The 18,397-nt window shown below is 32.8% G+C and overlaps 2 protein-coding genes across 2 annotated transcripts; one reads left to right on the top strand and one right to left on the bottom strand.

Annotated features, from left to right (window-relative positions):
* Positions 1 to 6,627: 6,627 nt before the first annotated feature.
* Positions 6,628 to 7,921, top strand: LOC123213691 (mitogen-activated protein kinase kinase kinase 20-like). The gene has a single exon (XM_044633167.1). The coding sequence runs from the start codon at positions 6,700 to 6,702 to the stop codon at positions 7,747 to 7,749; it is 1,050 nt and encodes a 349-aa protein (XP_044489102.1). The 5' UTR covers positions 6,628 to 6,699; the 3' UTR covers positions 7,750 to 7,921.
* Positions 7,922 to 10,369: 2,448 nt separating this feature from the next.
* Positions 10,370 to 18,326, bottom strand: LOC123210701 (nicotinate phosphoribosyltransferase 2-like). Its single transcript, XM_044629185.1, has 15 exons — positions 18,006 to 18,326; positions 17,155 to 17,302; positions 16,449 to 16,568; positions 16,229 to 16,363; positions 16,082 to 16,143; positions 15,547 to 15,622; positions 14,742 to 14,843; positions 13,198 to 13,314; positions 13,016 to 13,074; positions 12,285 to 12,459; positions 11,528 to 11,662; positions 11,351 to 11,449; positions 11,041 to 11,149; positions 10,769 to 10,881; positions 10,370 to 10,675 (listed from the first exon to the last, which is right to left on the bottom strand). Exons 1-15 carry the CDS (start codon positions 18,164 to 18,166, stop codon positions 10,598 to 10,600), a joined length of 1,689 nt encoding a protein of 562 aa, XP_044485120.1. The 5' UTR covers positions 18,167 to 18,326; the 3' UTR covers positions 10,370 to 10,597.
* Between the last annotated feature and the right edge of the window lie 71 nt (positions 18,327 to 18,397).

Below are 18,397 nucleotides of genomic sequence, written 5' to 3'. Positions count from 1 at the left end.
TTTGGGGTTGCTGTAGCTCTCTCTTAATCACTTGTTTTTCCAAGCACTTACTGAAAACGTGATTGATAATCACATTTCAAAAGTGATTATGGAACAATCTACTAATCTGTGACATTCAAAATAATGTATTGGTTTTAATTTTTTATTTAATATATTTATATTTTATTTAAAGCATATAAAGAGAGGATTTTTTTTCCATAAGTACGAAGTTGGGGAGAGAAATTTTTTCTACAAAAAAGGGAAGAAGAATTATTATTATCTCCATAATTAAAAAAAAAAAAAGATTTATATCTCCCACAAAAACAGAGATAAAATATTGAATATTTGGCATGCACCTCCTTGTTACCATCCCTAGAGATAGTATTTATAGCATCATTTAGGAAGTTGAAAACCCATGTATAGCTGTAGAGACAAGTGGACAGACAGGGATACAAACTCCAGTAATAAAGGATATTATTATTTGATACCCAATCATTTGAGAATTATCATTAATTATGAATATAATCAATTTGATAATGTTACATTTATAGCTATCGTACTTGTAGATTATCATTTTGAGCCATGTCAATAATATCACTCAATTGCTATGCTTCCAATCCTACCTAAGTAAAAAAATAAATTGATAAATAAAAACAAGTTCTAAAATGCACAGGGATTACAGCTCCTGACGCCAAGGCTTTTCCCCATTATTTATGTTGGAACAACCCAGCTAGAATATTTCCATGTTTTTCATGAAATTAATGCGGTTCATGTATCTTATTACAAAACATCTTTTAAACTTTTGTCATCACTCTTGCTTTTAACTATCTCGTAAGTTTCCTTTGGTTGGCATCCCTTAAGGGTTGGGTCGGGCTTACTTTGTTAGTCAAATTGATTCTTGTGACAACTTGGCCTCCCATCCAATAGGTTGAGCTCACTCAATCCCTTTAATGGTATATCTAAAATTATTTATTTTATCAAACAATAAAATTATACACATATATTTTAAATACATAAATAACTACATATTTAATATGTATAATCAAATAATTAAGTAATTTTAAATTTAAAAAAAAATAAATAAGTATATTGTTAGTATAGTTCAAAGTGTGTTATGGTTAGTATCACTTTGATTCAATAAAAGAAAGGAATTCAATATGGATAGTATTACATCAAGAGTATTGCAATGTGTATAATTTTATTTACAAATAATATGTTATTATATAATAAGATAGTTAAAAATTAAAGAATAAAATAATATTTAATCATCTAATAACACATCATTATTTATATATAAAATTATGTATATAATTTTACGTGTGAGAGCGTTTCAATAAACGATGTTTCAGCATTTTTTAATTTTAAAGAAGCTTCCAATTGAAATAGCCTTTGCGTTAGATGAATATTAGGAAGTGATGATAGAGAGCTTGATGACATCTGTCTTCTTTACATGTCATGAATTAGTCCGTAAATTACATAAGCAGTGACGCCAAATCTTCATGGACAATTGGCTGAAACTTCCAAGAACAATCGCCATGGTCTTCGATCTCCAAGGTTGACACAAACGCAAAGTAATGCATAAGCACTGACGCCTAATCTTTCTGGACAAATGGCGGAGTCAAAAAACATTAAAAAAAAGATTTCCTTTGGTTGGCATCCCTTAAGGGTTTGGTCGGGCTTAGTTTGTTAGTCAAATTGATTCTTGTGACAACTTGGCCCCCATCCAATAGGTTGAGCTCACTCAATCTCTTTAGTCGTATATTTAAAATGTATTATTTTATCAAACAATAAAATTATATATATATATATATATATATATATATATATATATATATATTTATATATATATATTTATATATATATTTTTTAAATACATAAATAAATATATATTTAATATGTATTATTAAATGATTAAGTGATTTTAAATTAAGAAAAAAATAAATAGGTATACTGTTAGTATAGTTTAGAGTATGTTTGGTTAGTATCACTTTGATTTAATAAAATAAAGGAATCCAACATAGATAGTATTATATAAAGAATATTGTTATGTATATAATTTTATATATAAATAATATATCATCATATAATTAGATAGTTAAAAATTAAAAAATAAAATAATACTTAATTATATAATGACACATCATTATTTATATACATATAAATATGTGAGAGCGTTCCAATAAACGATATTTCAGTATTTTTTTCATTCTAAAGAAGCTTCCAATTGAAATAGCCTTTGCGTTTGATGGATATTAGGAAGTAATGATAGAGAGCTTGATGACATCTGTCTTCTTTAAATGTCATGAATTAGTCCGTAAATTACATAAGCAGTGACGCCAAATCTTCATGGACAATTGGCTGAAACTTCCAAGAACAATCGCCATGGTCTTCGATCTCCAAGGTTGACACAAACGCAAAGTAATGCATAAGCACTGACGCCTAATCTTTCTGGACAAATGGCGGAGTCAAAAAACATTAAATATGATAAGCACCCAAAGTGAGAAAACCAGTTAACGAAAAACAATTTGACCCAAACTAATTTCGCTTTCTGGAAACTCATTTTTATTTGGTGAAGTACCATCAATAGTGTTTACTTGAGCATCGAAACTAGACAGAATTCGTAATGTCAACAATTTTGAACCTTCTAAGCGTGCCCAATAGAGAAATTGCCCCGCTCTTTCGGTAGTAGTCTGAATGGTCTTTTGGAGTTTATCTTTGGGTTGTCGTCGGCTGTCCTCCAGATAGTTCTTCAATATGAAAAGGATCTTACCCAACAAGCTCCTATGCCCCATGATTGGTGGATCAAATCTATTAGATGGAGCCACAAGATTCCTATATTTTTATTTTTTTTAAACTATTATCGGCTGCTGGCCCCATTTCAGCAATATCTTAACCAAAACCCTCACTCTTAAAAAATTGCAAGAGAAACCAACCAAACAAGCCTCAGTATTTTGGTAATTTGGCAAGGTAAACAAAAAGCAAAATCCTTATGTATCTGATATAATGATTGTGAATTTGATTATTATATCTCAAATTTACTTATCTTATAAAATCAAACAGGTTCCCATCAAGAAAAAAAAAATGTAGCGGCGTGAAACATTCAACGGAGGGGCGGTTCACAATGGGTCAAATCAAACATGGGTGGCTAGTGGCCGTGGGTCAAGCTCTAGAAGAATTGACGCTCACATGAGCCATGGCCAGTGTGGAGGGACCCATGAAAATGGTTGCGCGCAAATATGGTAGCAAATTGACCAGTGGGCGCAGTTGGTGCATTGCATGGGTAGTTTTGTGTTGGAGTTTGGTGGCTGCTACTTGCTAACCAGTTGGATTTAAATTCTATGATTTAATGATATGATATGGAGCTGAAAGGTCAAGTTCATGTTACGTGAATTGACTGATAATATTCACAAGCCCGAGCCAACCGTCCCCTCCTCCAAAGGGTTTTCTTTTTTGCTTTTTTTTTTTGAAGAAGCGACAAAATCCCAATTTTTCTCCTTCTCTTCATTGGGAAATTGACAATTTAATGGCAAGTCACCAGATTTTCAGAGTGCAACCTACACCAAATTTAATAAATTTTGTTGAAAATTCGGATGCACTTGAAACCATAACACTGTGCTCATTAAGCGACAGTAGATATGCCATCCTATTGCAATTAATAATACTTCCCTTTTCTTCTCCACCGATTTTTTTTTATTTTTTAAACACAAAAATCCAGTTCAAGCCAAACCATGTTTTTGGGAACGAGTTGACTATACCAAACAATTATGACCTTAAATTTGATAATTCATTTTACAATCATTATGATAAATAAAATAAGAGTTTAATTTTAAAATATTATCAAATGAGGTTTAAACTTTTATTCTTATACTTTGAATCTCTCCTCTTTACTATTTAAGTTGGCCCTTGGAGCATCACAACATTGGTAAATGAATACCATTAAATTCTACAAAATTTAATGAAAGTAGATTTAAGCCATGTTATACTAGTGTTATTATAGGTGGGATGAAACAATAGTTTGAGCTCATTAATCAAGTTTACACCATCATTTAAAAGATAAACATGATAATTCTGTAAATGAAATTACATCAACCATGTGACATGTGAGAACAATCATGCCTAAAAACTGAATCTGAATGATGAACAACCGTGTCATTGTTTATGAAAATGAACTGGTTTGCTATAAATCATTAGTTGGAAATGGAAAATCTCTTAAAGATAATGAGCTAAATCTTAATTCCAATGTCAACACAAGCTGGCCCTACTCAAAATAAACGTGACTCATGTCTATCTCCATGGCTGATAGAAATTCTTACAGGTCTTGCAATCTCAATTAAACCAGCTAACAACCTAACACATAAAAAATTAGGGCGGTTTCGAAGTAACATAAACGCTGAGAAGCGAATGTAAAATAACAAACAAAAGAAAGACAAGGGGAAGGGGGTAAATGGGGGTCCCAAGGTGAAATTGCAGTGCCAACAGAAACAAAGATAAAATATTTGAAGTGGAGAACGTGGTGACATGTGATGGCTCAGGTTGGCAGGCACAAAAAACGACCTCTCACTAATTTGCAGCGAATTTCGTGGTGATTGATGTGGCTCAAGTTGTGTGGTGGGCAGTCTGAATTTAGGACATTGCAAAGGCAAATATGGTTTAGATTTAGAGTTCAGTATATGATTGACAGCTAGAAATATTAAATTGGGTTCACTGCATCTGCATATGCTGCAGTCTTTGCTTCAACAAATTTACTATTTTGATTCAAATTTTTGTCATGATTTGTGAAATCTTAATTTATTCGATTACTATGCTCTAAGATTTGCCCACTAAACATAGATTACGCACAGCCGGCGAACAAGATTCTTCTGAGATGCTTTAACAGGAAGGACATAGATGTGCTTATTTAAAAATTAATCCATTGCGTTTGCATGAAAATTAAGAGGAATAAAAGTGAGCGAAGAAGCTGATTATTTAAGGCTTAAAATCCAGTAAGCATTGTTTTCAAAAAGATAGGGATTATTTCTTTCTTTAATGCATATGAGACACGCCTGCAGAGATTTTGGTGTGCAAAGATAACTACATTGTATTCTGCAAAAAGAATCAGAAAATCATGCTCTTCTACTCTTGCTCAACTTAATTGCTTTTCTTTCTATTCAGGTGACAGAAAATAATAAAGAAAGATGCAAGAGCAGAGGAAATGTTCTTTTTTCTTGGGTTAACCCAAAGAAGAGATCAATCAAATTCTGGATGTTTGTAAATTATCTTTGATCCTTCACTACTTAAAAGTCAAAAGGAAATATTTTTAGTTACATGATTTTAATATAAATTAAGTCTTAAATGTAAATTTTTTTAAATTACATAAAATTATTATATTGCAACTTTATTAAATATCTTTTTTATGCTTATCAATGTTAAATGTAATCCATTCTCATAGAAAATTGTCTCTTTTTTAAATATATTATAACTTATGTGGCTTTTCTTGTAATTCTAAAAACATTGTTTCCAGATTGATAATTTTCCCTTTAGAGAAATTAATTAAAACAATCTATTTTTATTGTGCAAAAATGATTTTAACCTTTTTTTTTTTTTTTTGTAAATTCATGTATGAGCGAAAGAAATATATATTTTACGGAAAATGTCAAATTCTAAAATTTGTGATAAACAGTGACAAAATGTGATAAATAATTATTAGATATAATAAATAGTTACAAGATAAATAGTAATTAAATGTAATAAACAGTGACTTGGTGAAGATTAACTAAATGTAATAAACAGTGATTAGATGTAATGAATAATGATTAAACGTAATTGTGTCTATTGGGTTTTTTACGTTCAAACATTTTACCATCCGAAAATCTATCATTTTCTTATAAAATAAATAGTTTTTATATACAAATCCTTTCTTATTATAACTAATAAGTAATTATCATAAACTAATACCACCTTTTTGTTAATTTATTTTTTATTTTAACCAAATTTTAGATGAAAAAATGTGCAAAAAGATAAGATTTTTAAGGCTAGAAATGAGAGTAAAACTAGCATTAAATCATGGTCTTACGTGTATCCATCCATAAAAAATTGATTAATATCATTTAGGTATGTTAAAAATAAACTATTTTAAGTAATTTCCATTCCATTAATAATAATAATAATTATTATTATTATTATTATAAAATTTATATTTTTTTATTTTTTGAATTTCTGACTTGGAGTGGAGAAGTCAACGAAAGAAATGTTTTGCAAACACTTTTCCATTTTTGATTCAAAGAGAACAAGAGCATGAATTAAATTCCAAACCGTTATCTTTATTGAATTATCCAATATTAATGAAAAACCGGAGATCATAATCCGAATATTCCTTTAAACCATCACCATCCAAGCCGCGTGTGCAGAGGCAGCCGAGCCGAGTAAAATAACATCCCAAGAAATCGTCAAACCCGCCAATTCATTAACCACGTTTCCAAAGTGGGGATGATCCTTGCAGTTCCGTTTCCGGTCCAAATTCAGAAAACGACTCCTAAGCTAACCCAAAATATCCTTGCCTATCACGTGCGTTAATTAAACTTCAATTTAACTAAACTAATTAAAAAAAAAAATACTTCTTTTAATTTGACAACTAAACCAACTAGATTTTCCTCCACTATAAATAACTTGAGAGACTTCTCTTTCCTGCAGTTTGCCTTTGTGTTGTTTGGGGCTTCTTTCTTTCTGGTGGAGTTATCAGCTATGGATTGGGTTCGAGGAGACGTTCTTGGTCAGGGAAGCTTTGGAAGTGTAAGTCTGGCGGTAACCAGAAAGGATTATTCTCGATTTCCTTCGTTAATAGCGGTGAAAACTTGTCAAGATTCTTGTTCTACTAGTTTGAAGAACGAGAAGGAAGTACTTGATGAATTGGGTAGTTGTCCGCAGATTGTGAGGTGTTTTGGTGATGACTATAGTGTTGAAAACGGTGAGAGATTTTATAATCTCTTGTTGGAGTATGCATCTCGAGGGAGTTTGGCTGATCGGGTGAAGAAAAATAACGGGAGATTGCGAGAGTCAGATGTTAGGCGATACGCAAGATCAGTGCTTCAAGGCCTTCGTCATATTCACGCCAAAGGGTTTGTTCACTGTGATATAAAGCTCCAAAACGTGCTGGTTTTTGACAAGGGTGAGGCCAAGATCGCTGATTTTGGTTTGGCAAAGAAATCAGGAAAGGAAAATCAACAAGAGAAGTTTGAGTGCAGAGGAACGCCGTTGTATATGTCACCGGAAGCTGTAAACGACAACGAATATGAGGCACCGGGAGATATATGGGCTCTGGGGTGCGCCGTGGTGGAGATGATGACGGGGAAACCAGCTTGGAATCTCAAAGATGGAGCCAATGTTTTTGGTTTGTTGATTAGAATTGGCGTAGGAGATGAGTTGCCGTTAATTCCTGGAGAATTGTCCGATGAAGGCAAAGATTTTTTGATCAAATGTTTTGTTAAGGATCCTAAAAAGAGGTGGACTGCTGAGATGCTGTTGAACCATCCATTCGTTTCTGTGAATGATTCTTCTGAAGATCATGATGAGGAGATCCTTACATTGAAGGAGGAAATCAAAGAATCACCAAGATGTCCTTTTAATTTTCCAGAATGGATTTCAGTTCAATTATCTGTAAGAACATCAAGGAATTCTTCAAGCTCTGTTTCATTTGTGTCATCTCGAATTTGCTTCTTGGGCAGAATCAGGCAACTGGCCCGTGATGAGAGACCAGATTGGTCAGATTCAGATAGTTGGGTCACTGTGAGATAAAATTGAAGGACAAGATCAAGCGACTTGGAGATTTCTTGAATTGATGCAGATTTTTTTTTTCTTTTTCTGCTGTAAATTAGTTGGAGAGACACTGAGACTGACTTAGATAATAGAAGGGGGGTCCTGTAAGTGTACATAACAGATTTTTTAAATGAATTAAATTCCTTTCCAAGATGAAAATTTTCTCAGATTTTTCTTTGATCTTTTCTTCATTGATTATGTTAACTCAGAAAATTAACCAGAAGCTCTGTCACACAGATAAAGTATTCCAATTTCAAGCATAATTGAGAACAAATTAAATTCGAAAATCTAACAGATTCCTATATGGGTTGTTTTCTGAAAATTTTGTTGTTGGAGTAACTTTCTCAGAAAATTATTATACTTGTTTGATGAGAATTCTTTCTAGCTTGATTCTAGTAAACTGAAACGGAGGGCCTTAATCTCATTGTAGATATGTATGAGATAAACCAGTAACATTCTGTGTTTACATGATCAGCATCTTGTGTCTCACCTTGTTACATGAAACAAAGAGTTTGATCTGAAATATTTACCCTTGTTAAAGTTTTTGCTCAATTCTGATTCCCCCCTGAAGATTGCAAGTTTTTCCCTGTGAAAAAAAAAAATGAGCAGTACTAACAATGACAGATATAATTACATAAAACACAGGCTGTCAACTAGTACAACTTACAGATAAGTTTTGTATTTTCTAAGTGGTTGAATTTACGACTTCAATTAATTGTTTGCTGTTCGTTATATTGTTATTGTTGTTTGCAGACTGTAATATTTTTGCTATCAAATCATACTGAATTAAATTGTTTGCGGCATGGTAGGTTTATGCTATCAATTTCACTTGAGAGAAGCAGAAGCAAACACTGTATACTTTTTCTTTGTTAGAAAAAAAAACAAGGAAGAAAATAGTGAGCCAATTTCACATTGGTTAATCTATTCAACCAAATGCATTGGAAGGATTTAAAAAATGGTTTTTAACGTCATCGAAGCTTTTTGGGTGTAAAAAATTGAAACATCGAGATTTTTAACTAATAAATCAAAAGTTTAATTTTGAAATATCATTAAAAAAATTTAAACTCTAATTTTCATTATCTCATATTTGAAATTTTTTTTATTTATCACTCAAACTAATCTTTTAAGGCTTCTATCCATGTAGATTAGTGGCGAAGTAATTATATAACCAATAGATGGGAACTGGGTCTCTTAACTTCAATTTTCCTCCACAGTTTCCAGGATCTGACAAAATCAATTTTGTATCAGAAACATCACAAGTTACAAAGTTCTGTGAATGAATTATGGAGAAGAGTAAAAATTTTGGAATAAAGATTTGATGTGGGAGAGATAAAGTGGTGCCTGAAAAGGGTGCATCAAATGTCAGTGAAATCTGCAAAAAGAGGCTCTATTCAGTTTCCAATCTATGCCTTTCGGAGGCAGCAAGAGACTAGAGTTGAAGAAGAGTGGTGAAGAGATGAGAATTCTAAAGCAAATTGGTTGGTTCAGAAAAGGCATGCATGTATTGTTCAACTCAGTCATGTCATAGCTAAGGCTTGTTTCTTTTCCACATGAAAACAAGTATTTCTCAAGTACCAACAGTAGCAGATACGAAAAGCAGGCAAACCCAGAGGACAATAATGGCTCTGCTGCTAAATTTGTCATTTTCATGGTGAAGTAATTAATGAATAAAAGTGAAAGCAAAGCAAAAGATACATCATATCTTTCATTTGGTTGGCAAAAATCACGTTGTTTAGCCTTTTAGTTATCATAAAGCAGTACTAGAGATTGGTGATTGAAGGATTATTGAGCGGCTAATGCCAATTGCCATGCACGTTTGTTGCTCTTAAATCAGGTGAAACATAAGATTCATCACTGTAATTATATTTATATTTTAGAGTGGTATGGAAGATCATCAACAAGATTTAACGAATTAATAATTAAAAATGAAATGGTAGGATTTGATTGTTTATTGTGCTAGAGACTTTACAATGGATTTATATTTAATTTATATTACACTATACATGGCGATTCGGCCTACAAAACAGGTTTGAAGAGGAGATTTCCCGATAAAAATGAGGCAAGGATAAAGATATTTCTAACTCATCATTTCTCCAGTTAGTCCCTTTCTCGGTTCCTCTCCTTCTCTACATACTTATTAACCCTATATATATTGAATTATGGTTAAAATTTATGAATTATTATAACAGCCTAATAAATGATGGCAAAGAAAAATTATGAGAAAATTTTCTTACAAAGATGAAGAGAAGAAGAAAAGAGAATTTTTCCAATGAGAAAAAGACACGGATTTCTTATCATCCCTACAAGGATGGGATGAGAACAAGGGAAATATTACCCTACAGAGATAGAGATTAAGATATTCAATGATTTAGAGATTAAGATATTCAATGATCCGTTGTCGTCCTTAGATTACACTTGATTCTATATTGATTATTTATTTTGAATCACGAAGGTTTTTGAGAAAGTAAAATTGGACTAGACTACCCTGAATAAAATTTACAATTGTAGAATATGATTGATGAATGACAAGAAGTAGAATAAATTTAATTAGGAATTATATTAGCAAAATGTACACATATTTGTTGCTTTATTAAAGTAATTGTGAGAAAATAAGATTTATTTTTACCTATAAATTCAATTTGTACTATCACAATACAACACAATCAGTTGTTTTATTGAGTTTGATTATAGAAACTCTGAAATTAAATTATAATATAAATTCAACATGTGTATGCAACGACTATCTGAAGAAGCTCCTCCAATTCTATTGGAATCGTGACTTGCAATTTGTACACCACTCTCCATGAAAGCTTATGCCGATAAATCCTTATTGCAACTCCCCAACGGGTGCTTCATTGAGCCAGAGGAAATGAGTGAAGTCGTACAATTTCGCACTTACACTCACCTGATCGCCATTTGAATCAGTTATTTTCATCATTCCAAAGTACTATAATAACAGATGTCAATTTACTGAGCATGCGAGGAGTGTTTACAGTACCTTGTAAGGTGTCGGGTTTAGTCTCCTCATGTGATCAGGCCGCATTTGTTCAAGCTGTTTGATGCAATGTTCTCTAATGTCCTTCAGTGGAGGTAAATCTTCTCTTCGTTTACCTTAAGGACACAAAAATGCCACTCAGATGTTAGACAGAGAACCAAATTGTGTAATCTGATAGTTGCAACAACATTGAATTATTTTAATCCAAAAAATTATACGTTCTGAGTTTTATGCATTATTAGTGCTTATCTCGGTAAAATTTCACATACGCCCACCTGAGTTCCCAGGCCAGTAGCACTTCAGAAGTTCTTCAACATGCTGTGGCACCACATATGCTCTCTTAGATTCATTAAAAGGGTGACGACACAAAATTCGTTCTCCCACCTGCAATTTTACAATCTAATTAAAAAAGGGGCCTTTCTACTTGCATCATTACCATCATCATCATATACCGTCTGATAAAAATTTTTTAGTACAGTCGTAAGAATGCAAACTGACAGATGACAAATTGCAAATAGCTCAAAGTACCAGAGAGTGGTAACATACACAGCACAGTAGATGAAAAAGTCTTTAAAGACAGAATACCTTCGGAGATGGTTCATTTTCTCCTGTCATTATGTCCACCAGAGGGAAACCTTCTCTGCCATATAATCTATAACTCCGTTTTTTACAGGGCATAGAAACCTAGTATTCAGAAAAGGAATACAAATTTTAAAAGTGAACAGCAATGACACTATAAGATTCTAGGCAGCATGCTCACACCTTTGAAACATCTTCAGAAAGTTTTATGCGAGGTTGACTATTGATCTCAACGAGCTTGAAAACACAACCTAGAGCAGCCTGAGCATAGCAAGTGACCAGGTAGGTTCCTATTCCGTATGCATCTACCTCGTGACCCTTTCACAAAGATTAAAAAAGAAGTTAGCCCGTTAAGACATCAAAGTCCAATATAATGTTTAATGAACACATTTAACTATATCATCCTACATAAATATTACATTAGATAACATGTTAAAAGCTTAAACTTATACAGATGTATAGAGGTAATTAATTCTTTTAATTCAAATAATTCTATTCTGACACAATGTTTGTAGAGATAGATGGATTGATGTAATTTATTTCTTTATACTAAATTACAATATTTCAACAGGACAACTCATTATAGTTGACCCAATTGTTACCCAAATAATGATATAACCAGGGCAGCTCAGTGATTCAGAGACTGTATGAATACAACAAAATGATATTGCCAGATGCAGTCAATAATTACCTGAAAAAAGGTTCAGGCATACACAGTTACTCAGCATACCAGCTAAAGGGTATCATGCTATCAGAAAAATCCCCACCAATAGGTAGGTGTATCACACTCGTATACATCCTATTAATAGTCGCCACTCCAAAAAGGTATTTTAGAAAATAATCTAAATATTTGCAATTTTATAATCTTTTAACACATGCATAAAGTTTAGAAGCAATAAGAAGATAAGTTTATCCAAAATACTTTTAATTTAGAGATTACCTGTTTGTTTAATGCATCCAAAGTTTCTTCATTGAGATCATTACTTGCAGTAATGCTCATCTTTTCAAAATCAGGCACTCCAAATTCTTTCTCAATAGAGCGAAAGAACTTTCGGGCCTCACAAGATAAATATGCTAAATCACCGGAGTCCAATCTGATGCCTGCAGCTTTATACCTGCATGGCATCTCATCCAAAGTCAGCAAAGAAAATGGTGTGAGTAAATCATTACTTGGACTTTTCATTTCAGATGCTAAGCAAAAGAAAGGAAGATTCTCAAATCACAAATCTATATGCCAATACTAAGGAGCTGGAAACAAAGAACAATAAAAGCATTAGATATGAACACAGTGATGGGAATTTAACATAACAATAAAAAGAAGGTGATAAAAACACATTATCTCCAACATAGAGTGAATGAGAAGATTGAATGCTTTAAAACAATATTTTGAATTCCTCATCTACACATTAATGATATGCTGGCATTTGCACAACGCTAAAGGTTTTTACACTTAGAAAGGAAATTTAATGTGTAGTTTAATCAGGAATATCACTTCAATCTTCCAATTAAGACAAGAACATCCTCACATTATTGTCATAATCACCAACTTCTGATTTCTAACAAACAAACTAAAGTGCTGTCAATGACAATAAGCATCCAAGAACATATAGAGAAAACAACAGCACACAATCAAGTATAGATGACAATATATGTGTAAGGTTTCAGATATACCCCAAATCATTGAGTGCTAGAGCAACTGCACAAAAGTTGGGAACTCCACTCCTCATGACCTGGTAAAATTGATTTGGTGATATTGAAACCCCTTATTATCAAGTAGACATAAGTAAATGCCAAATGGAGATACGCATGACATAATAACTGCCAAATTGAAAATACTTTTAAAGCATACTTACATCATATGTGTCTACAAGAGCCAGAAAGCTCTTGGGGAATGCTAAGGCATATGAGGTAAAAGCAGCTAGCTCACTTTGATTTGTCTCACTAAATATGCCACGTAATGAACTTGACCACTGTGAAGAATGCACGAATTAAAAGATTGAATATTGGAGTGGACTGAAGGCAAGAAAATGAATAGAAGAAAGCAAACCTAATATAAAATTTACCGTACAGATGAAACTATAATTTTATACGAATTAGTTCTAATTGCACCCCAAAGAAAAAAACAAAAAACATTCTGAAGCATGCATAAAATTTATTAACCTCCCAAAATTGCAACAAAAAAAAGGTGACCACTGCAAAGCATGCCATAAAAAAAAAAGGAACAGTACTCATCCCAAAGGACATCCAAAAATCCACATCCAAGTAATGTGTAATCTTGATGGGGACTAAGGCCTTCATATCATGGAGGGGAGCCAAGGCAAGAAGAGTGCACAACCAAATCTAAACGGCTAAAAAGAGGCATAGGTGACACCAGTCAAAAGAAAAATAATAAATCCATGATTTGTTAGGATTACAACTGGTTAGATTAGTTATCCTAAAAATAGTTATCCTATTATTTGTCAAGTTTAGAGGTTGATTTTATTTAGGAAAGTGTTTTAAGTTTAATTTAAGTCAAAATCCTAATAAAGTAAGTTTTTTAGGTTGTCAAAGAGTCCCTATGTATTTAAGGTTCTAATGAGGTTAGAAAGATGTTTAGGATAGGATTTTAACGAATTTAGGAAGTTGTGTTATAGAGTCCAAGTATTAATTAAAGTTAGTTTCCTCATAGGATATTTCTAGAGTTTTTATAGGAATTAGTTTTCTATTTTAACTAGGAGACTTGAAGCCTATATAAAGAGGCTTGAGTCTTTAAATTGTTATTCAATTTAATTCATAATCAATAAAATTCATATTTGAGTTTTCTTTTAAGAATTGTTTAACGATTATTGCATTGAATTCTTATTTATCCTTGCATCTTGTAGAGATGATATCAATACCCTTCGTCTTTGTGAATGAGATTCTGTCTCCTTCAACGCGTGTCACAGTCAAATCCTATGTGGTTTTAACATGTACATGAAGTGATGATTTGGTATGTGAAATGCCAACATCACATAGGATGACATATCACTTGGGATAAGATTTTTGGTATGTCTCTTAGGATAGGTAGCATTACTCTAAATAGAAGAATTTTCCCTTTTTTAGTGGTATGGCAAAATTGTTCCGCTGAGCCCACTTTTCCCTCACCAATTCTAGAAAGCCATAATAGTTCTGGAAAATAGAACAGAACACTTGACATAGTTTGAAATTTCATTTAGCTCAAATTTGTCTAGGTTTTAATAATTTTTTACTAAATCCTATCACAACCGTGAACAAACAACCTCTTGAACTCAATTAGGAATAAATATTAACATAACATAGTGTTCAAACGTACAAAGACTATTTGACATTGAAAAACACAAAAAAAATGTCAAAATTAAAATGAAAAGGAAAACAAAATGTATGATCAAGGAAAACAAACCTTAATTTTGTTTAACCATGTCTGAACCAGACTGACAAAATCCTCACAAGTATGTGAGCCATCAGAGCTTTTAAGTGATTTTTCTATTATCTCATCAGGACTCTGCAAATTGACATATAAATAAGAAATTAGTATTAAAGATAAACAAAAACCTGCAAGTCTAAAACAAAGAAATTATCATTTTAGATACAACAAAAGTATTATGATGACTCGTATGATTAAGAAATATAGGCAAAACAGATAGAAATACAAGGAGATCCAAGTGTCAAGGCCAAGTCTTAGATAATGGCTCCAGAGTAATATTGGCATGCTAAGTACCAATAGTTGTGTATGACCAACCATAACAACAATGATAAACAAAAAGAGTTTTGTAACCTGCTAGTATCAACCAGACAAGCAGAGAACAAGGCTAAAAGGCAAGTGCAGCAATTGATAAAACAACAATCAGTCACTAAGCATAATCTGAAATTGAACAAGGCAAGTTTTCTGAGCTTAAAGGTTTGATACAACAATTCCGGGCTAGTCTTGATACACAATCTACAAAAGAAGCTTTCAATATCGAATATGTAGCTTTCCTATTCACAAACACAATACTCCTAAAATATGAATATCGCAAAAGTTCCAACTTGTCACGTTAAGGATTTACAGTCACATGTCAAAGAAATAGCTAGTGAGATTAAAATGGGAAAAAAGTCCAAAAACATTAAACAATTGTCAGTTGTGATGGTACTAACAAAACTAACTGGTTTTTGTACATTATAAGCAATTTACTCAAAAGAACTAACATCCCATCTGATTAACTAACCATAAATGAGCTAACAAAGGCATGCGAATGTGTTCCACGAAGCGGTATCCCAAATAACCTCCCAGCTGCAACATTACTGAAAACATACAACATAAATCCAAAAGAGATTAAACCTAATATTCACTCAGATTAACAACCAAAGAAAAATGAATAATATTGGAGAATTCAAGACTCAACATATCTCATGATCAATCAAACACGGTACTTGCATCCTTGATTGTTCCTAGGGCCCATAATTTCACTCTACACATTTAATATGTTCCTAAAAAGTAGATCAAATATATTTTCTTTGATTTTTGAAGAGAGACATAACTGAAACCAAGCCGTTTAACCCGTTGCCCATTTCAGAAGTCAATAGAAATTGGATTTATTCACTAAGACTTGTACTATGGACAGCTATACTTGAATAAGAGTTGCTTACATATGCTTAGAGCATAGAACTTAAAAGTTAAAACTTCGAAACTCGATAGGACAAATACAGTTGAAATAAGAAAAAATGACTGCACTGTACAAAAAGATTTTCAGCAAAAACTACCTTGTTGCATCAAATCCTCCCATGTAACAGTATTTTGATGCTCCTATCCCTCCATCAGGTCCCTACATGTAAAATGAAGAAGGCTACTCTTACAAAGAAACATAAATCTGCAGTTCACATACGAGAAAAAAGATAAATGAGAGCAACCTGAGCCCGTCGAAGCCCAAACTCAAGTAACAATTTGGACTTTCCAGCTACAAATCGATGTCTTGCAGCATTTGTAGCAACTAATGATGCATAATTAATAAGATTCAAAAATGGTGTTTCCAGCAATTGGACCACCTAACCACAGAAGATATGAATTAAAATGAATTGAATCATAAGATAGTGTCAAAACAGATGATGTCTGTGTGAAAGCAATACTCACAGCAACTGGCCCTTCAACTCGTAGCAAGGGTACCTTTGGGAAAACAACCGATCCCTCTGAAATAGCATACACTTCAACATCAGAACAGTCGATTCCCCTAAGATAATTGAAGAAGCCATCCTATGGTTTGTATTAACAATAAATCAATCAGTTAATAATAAATTAGTAGGTAAAATTCACAATTTGCAATATTTTATTGAAAAAATGCATAATATATGAATTGGATACATGTATTCCACACCATCGCCAGAAAAAAATTTATACTTTATAATGGAAACCCATTCATTTCAGTGTAGCAATTCAATTGGTAAGTCATGGTAAATAAAACAAAATAAGTAAAAAGAGTGGAATGATAACAGACATCATCAGTTATTCAACCAAGTGTTTCCCCATTCCTTAGGGCTTAGGGTAAATGGAAGCAATTAAGACAATGAAGTTACACTTGTATAGCTCATGCACCCATCACTAATCTTCCACCCAATCCAATGTGAACAAAGTTCAAATTACAACTAAGACAATGCTGCATACATATTTAGTGACTACCTATTATGCTTCAAACTATAGAAGAAGTCAAAAGTGATCTATAGCATTTCAACAGGTTTAATAAAAACTGCAATAGCCAATTAGCAAGCCTGGGTGCAACCACCAGTGTTTCAATGTCATTATCCATTATTAATTAATAACTAATATAATTATTATGTCATACCTCACACGAACCAGGCAAGCTAAGACGGACAAACGAGATCTCATCCTCTGTAAACTTGAAGTTAGCAATTAGTCTTATGCATTCTTCTAAACCAGCAAAGATTGTATATTCACCACCAAATGGATTCTTTCTAAAATATAAATCAAACCTGTACCACACCAGGACACAAATAATAAATTATAAAAGCAACACAGTGCATTCCAACTTCTAGAGAGTTGGCTTTGCAGCATGGGAACAACACAGTATGCAGCTTAAAAGTAAAGTCTTTAGAATGTTGCCAGTAATCAGTATTCTTGATGCTTTCCAGTGAGCAATAAACAAATTTAAATGATTGAAATTTTTGCCATGCAAAATTCATAAACCAAGTACAAAAGGACTATAGAAATCCCTTGATACTGCTGTTTCAATTTTGATCCTGATAAACAACTATCCTAGTTCCTTACATTAATTTCAAAGCCAAGATTGTATGTCTTGTAATTCATTTCAAATTCAATAATTATGTTAAAACTGAATTTAAGTTAGTGTAATTATTTAATTGAAACATGAAATGCTCGTCCAAACATTTCAAAGCATAATAATTTACCACTCAAGTACAACTCCGAAACCCTTTCTAAGTATAAAAAATTCAAATTGTTAACCTAATTATAACACAATAATTTACATGATAAACCTCAATGCAGCCAAGACTCCACAATAAAAACTTCAATTAATCGTGAACTCGCCTTAAAATTCAATACCAAAACAGTAGCATATTCAGCTACTAATTAACTAGAAACAAAACCAATAAATAACGCATAACAAATAGTTAAGGCAGAGTTTGGTAAACATATAAGATTTAATAGACAACTTACACGGCACGTTCCTCATGCTTGCCGGCTTTCCAGTAAGCATAAGCCATGGTGAACTGATAAAGATCGGTTAAAAGCGGGGTGACCATGGGATTAGTCGGGGCGTCGACACCGTGACCCATGCGCGCTTCAGTCTGACTCTGACCATTACCTTTCCCCCCCATTTTTTTTTTTTTTTGGGGTTCTCTTATTTGCTTTGCTTCGTTCTCTGTGCAGCAAATGTGTGCATCATGTGTTTATATAGACAGTCGATTCAAAGAGAAGACAGCCGTGTTATTTAGGGCTTGTTGAAAACGGAATGGAGCTATTTGGCGCTATGGACCATTAAAATCGAAGTCTTCTGTTTCCCTTTTTTTAATAAATATTTTTTGGAAAACCATTGCGAGAAGTACCGA

This window comes from Mangifera indica, chromosome 1 (genome assembly GCF_011075055.1).
Source record: "Mangifera indica cultivar Alphonso chromosome 1, CATAS_Mindica_2.1, whole genome shotgun sequence".
Taxonomy (NCBI): Eukaryota; Viridiplantae; Streptophyta; class Magnoliopsida; order Sapindales; family Anacardiaceae; genus Mangifera; species Mangifera indica.
The sequence above is the reverse complement of the archived record's forward strand: the minus strand, read 5'-3'. Positions and strand labels throughout refer to the sequence as shown.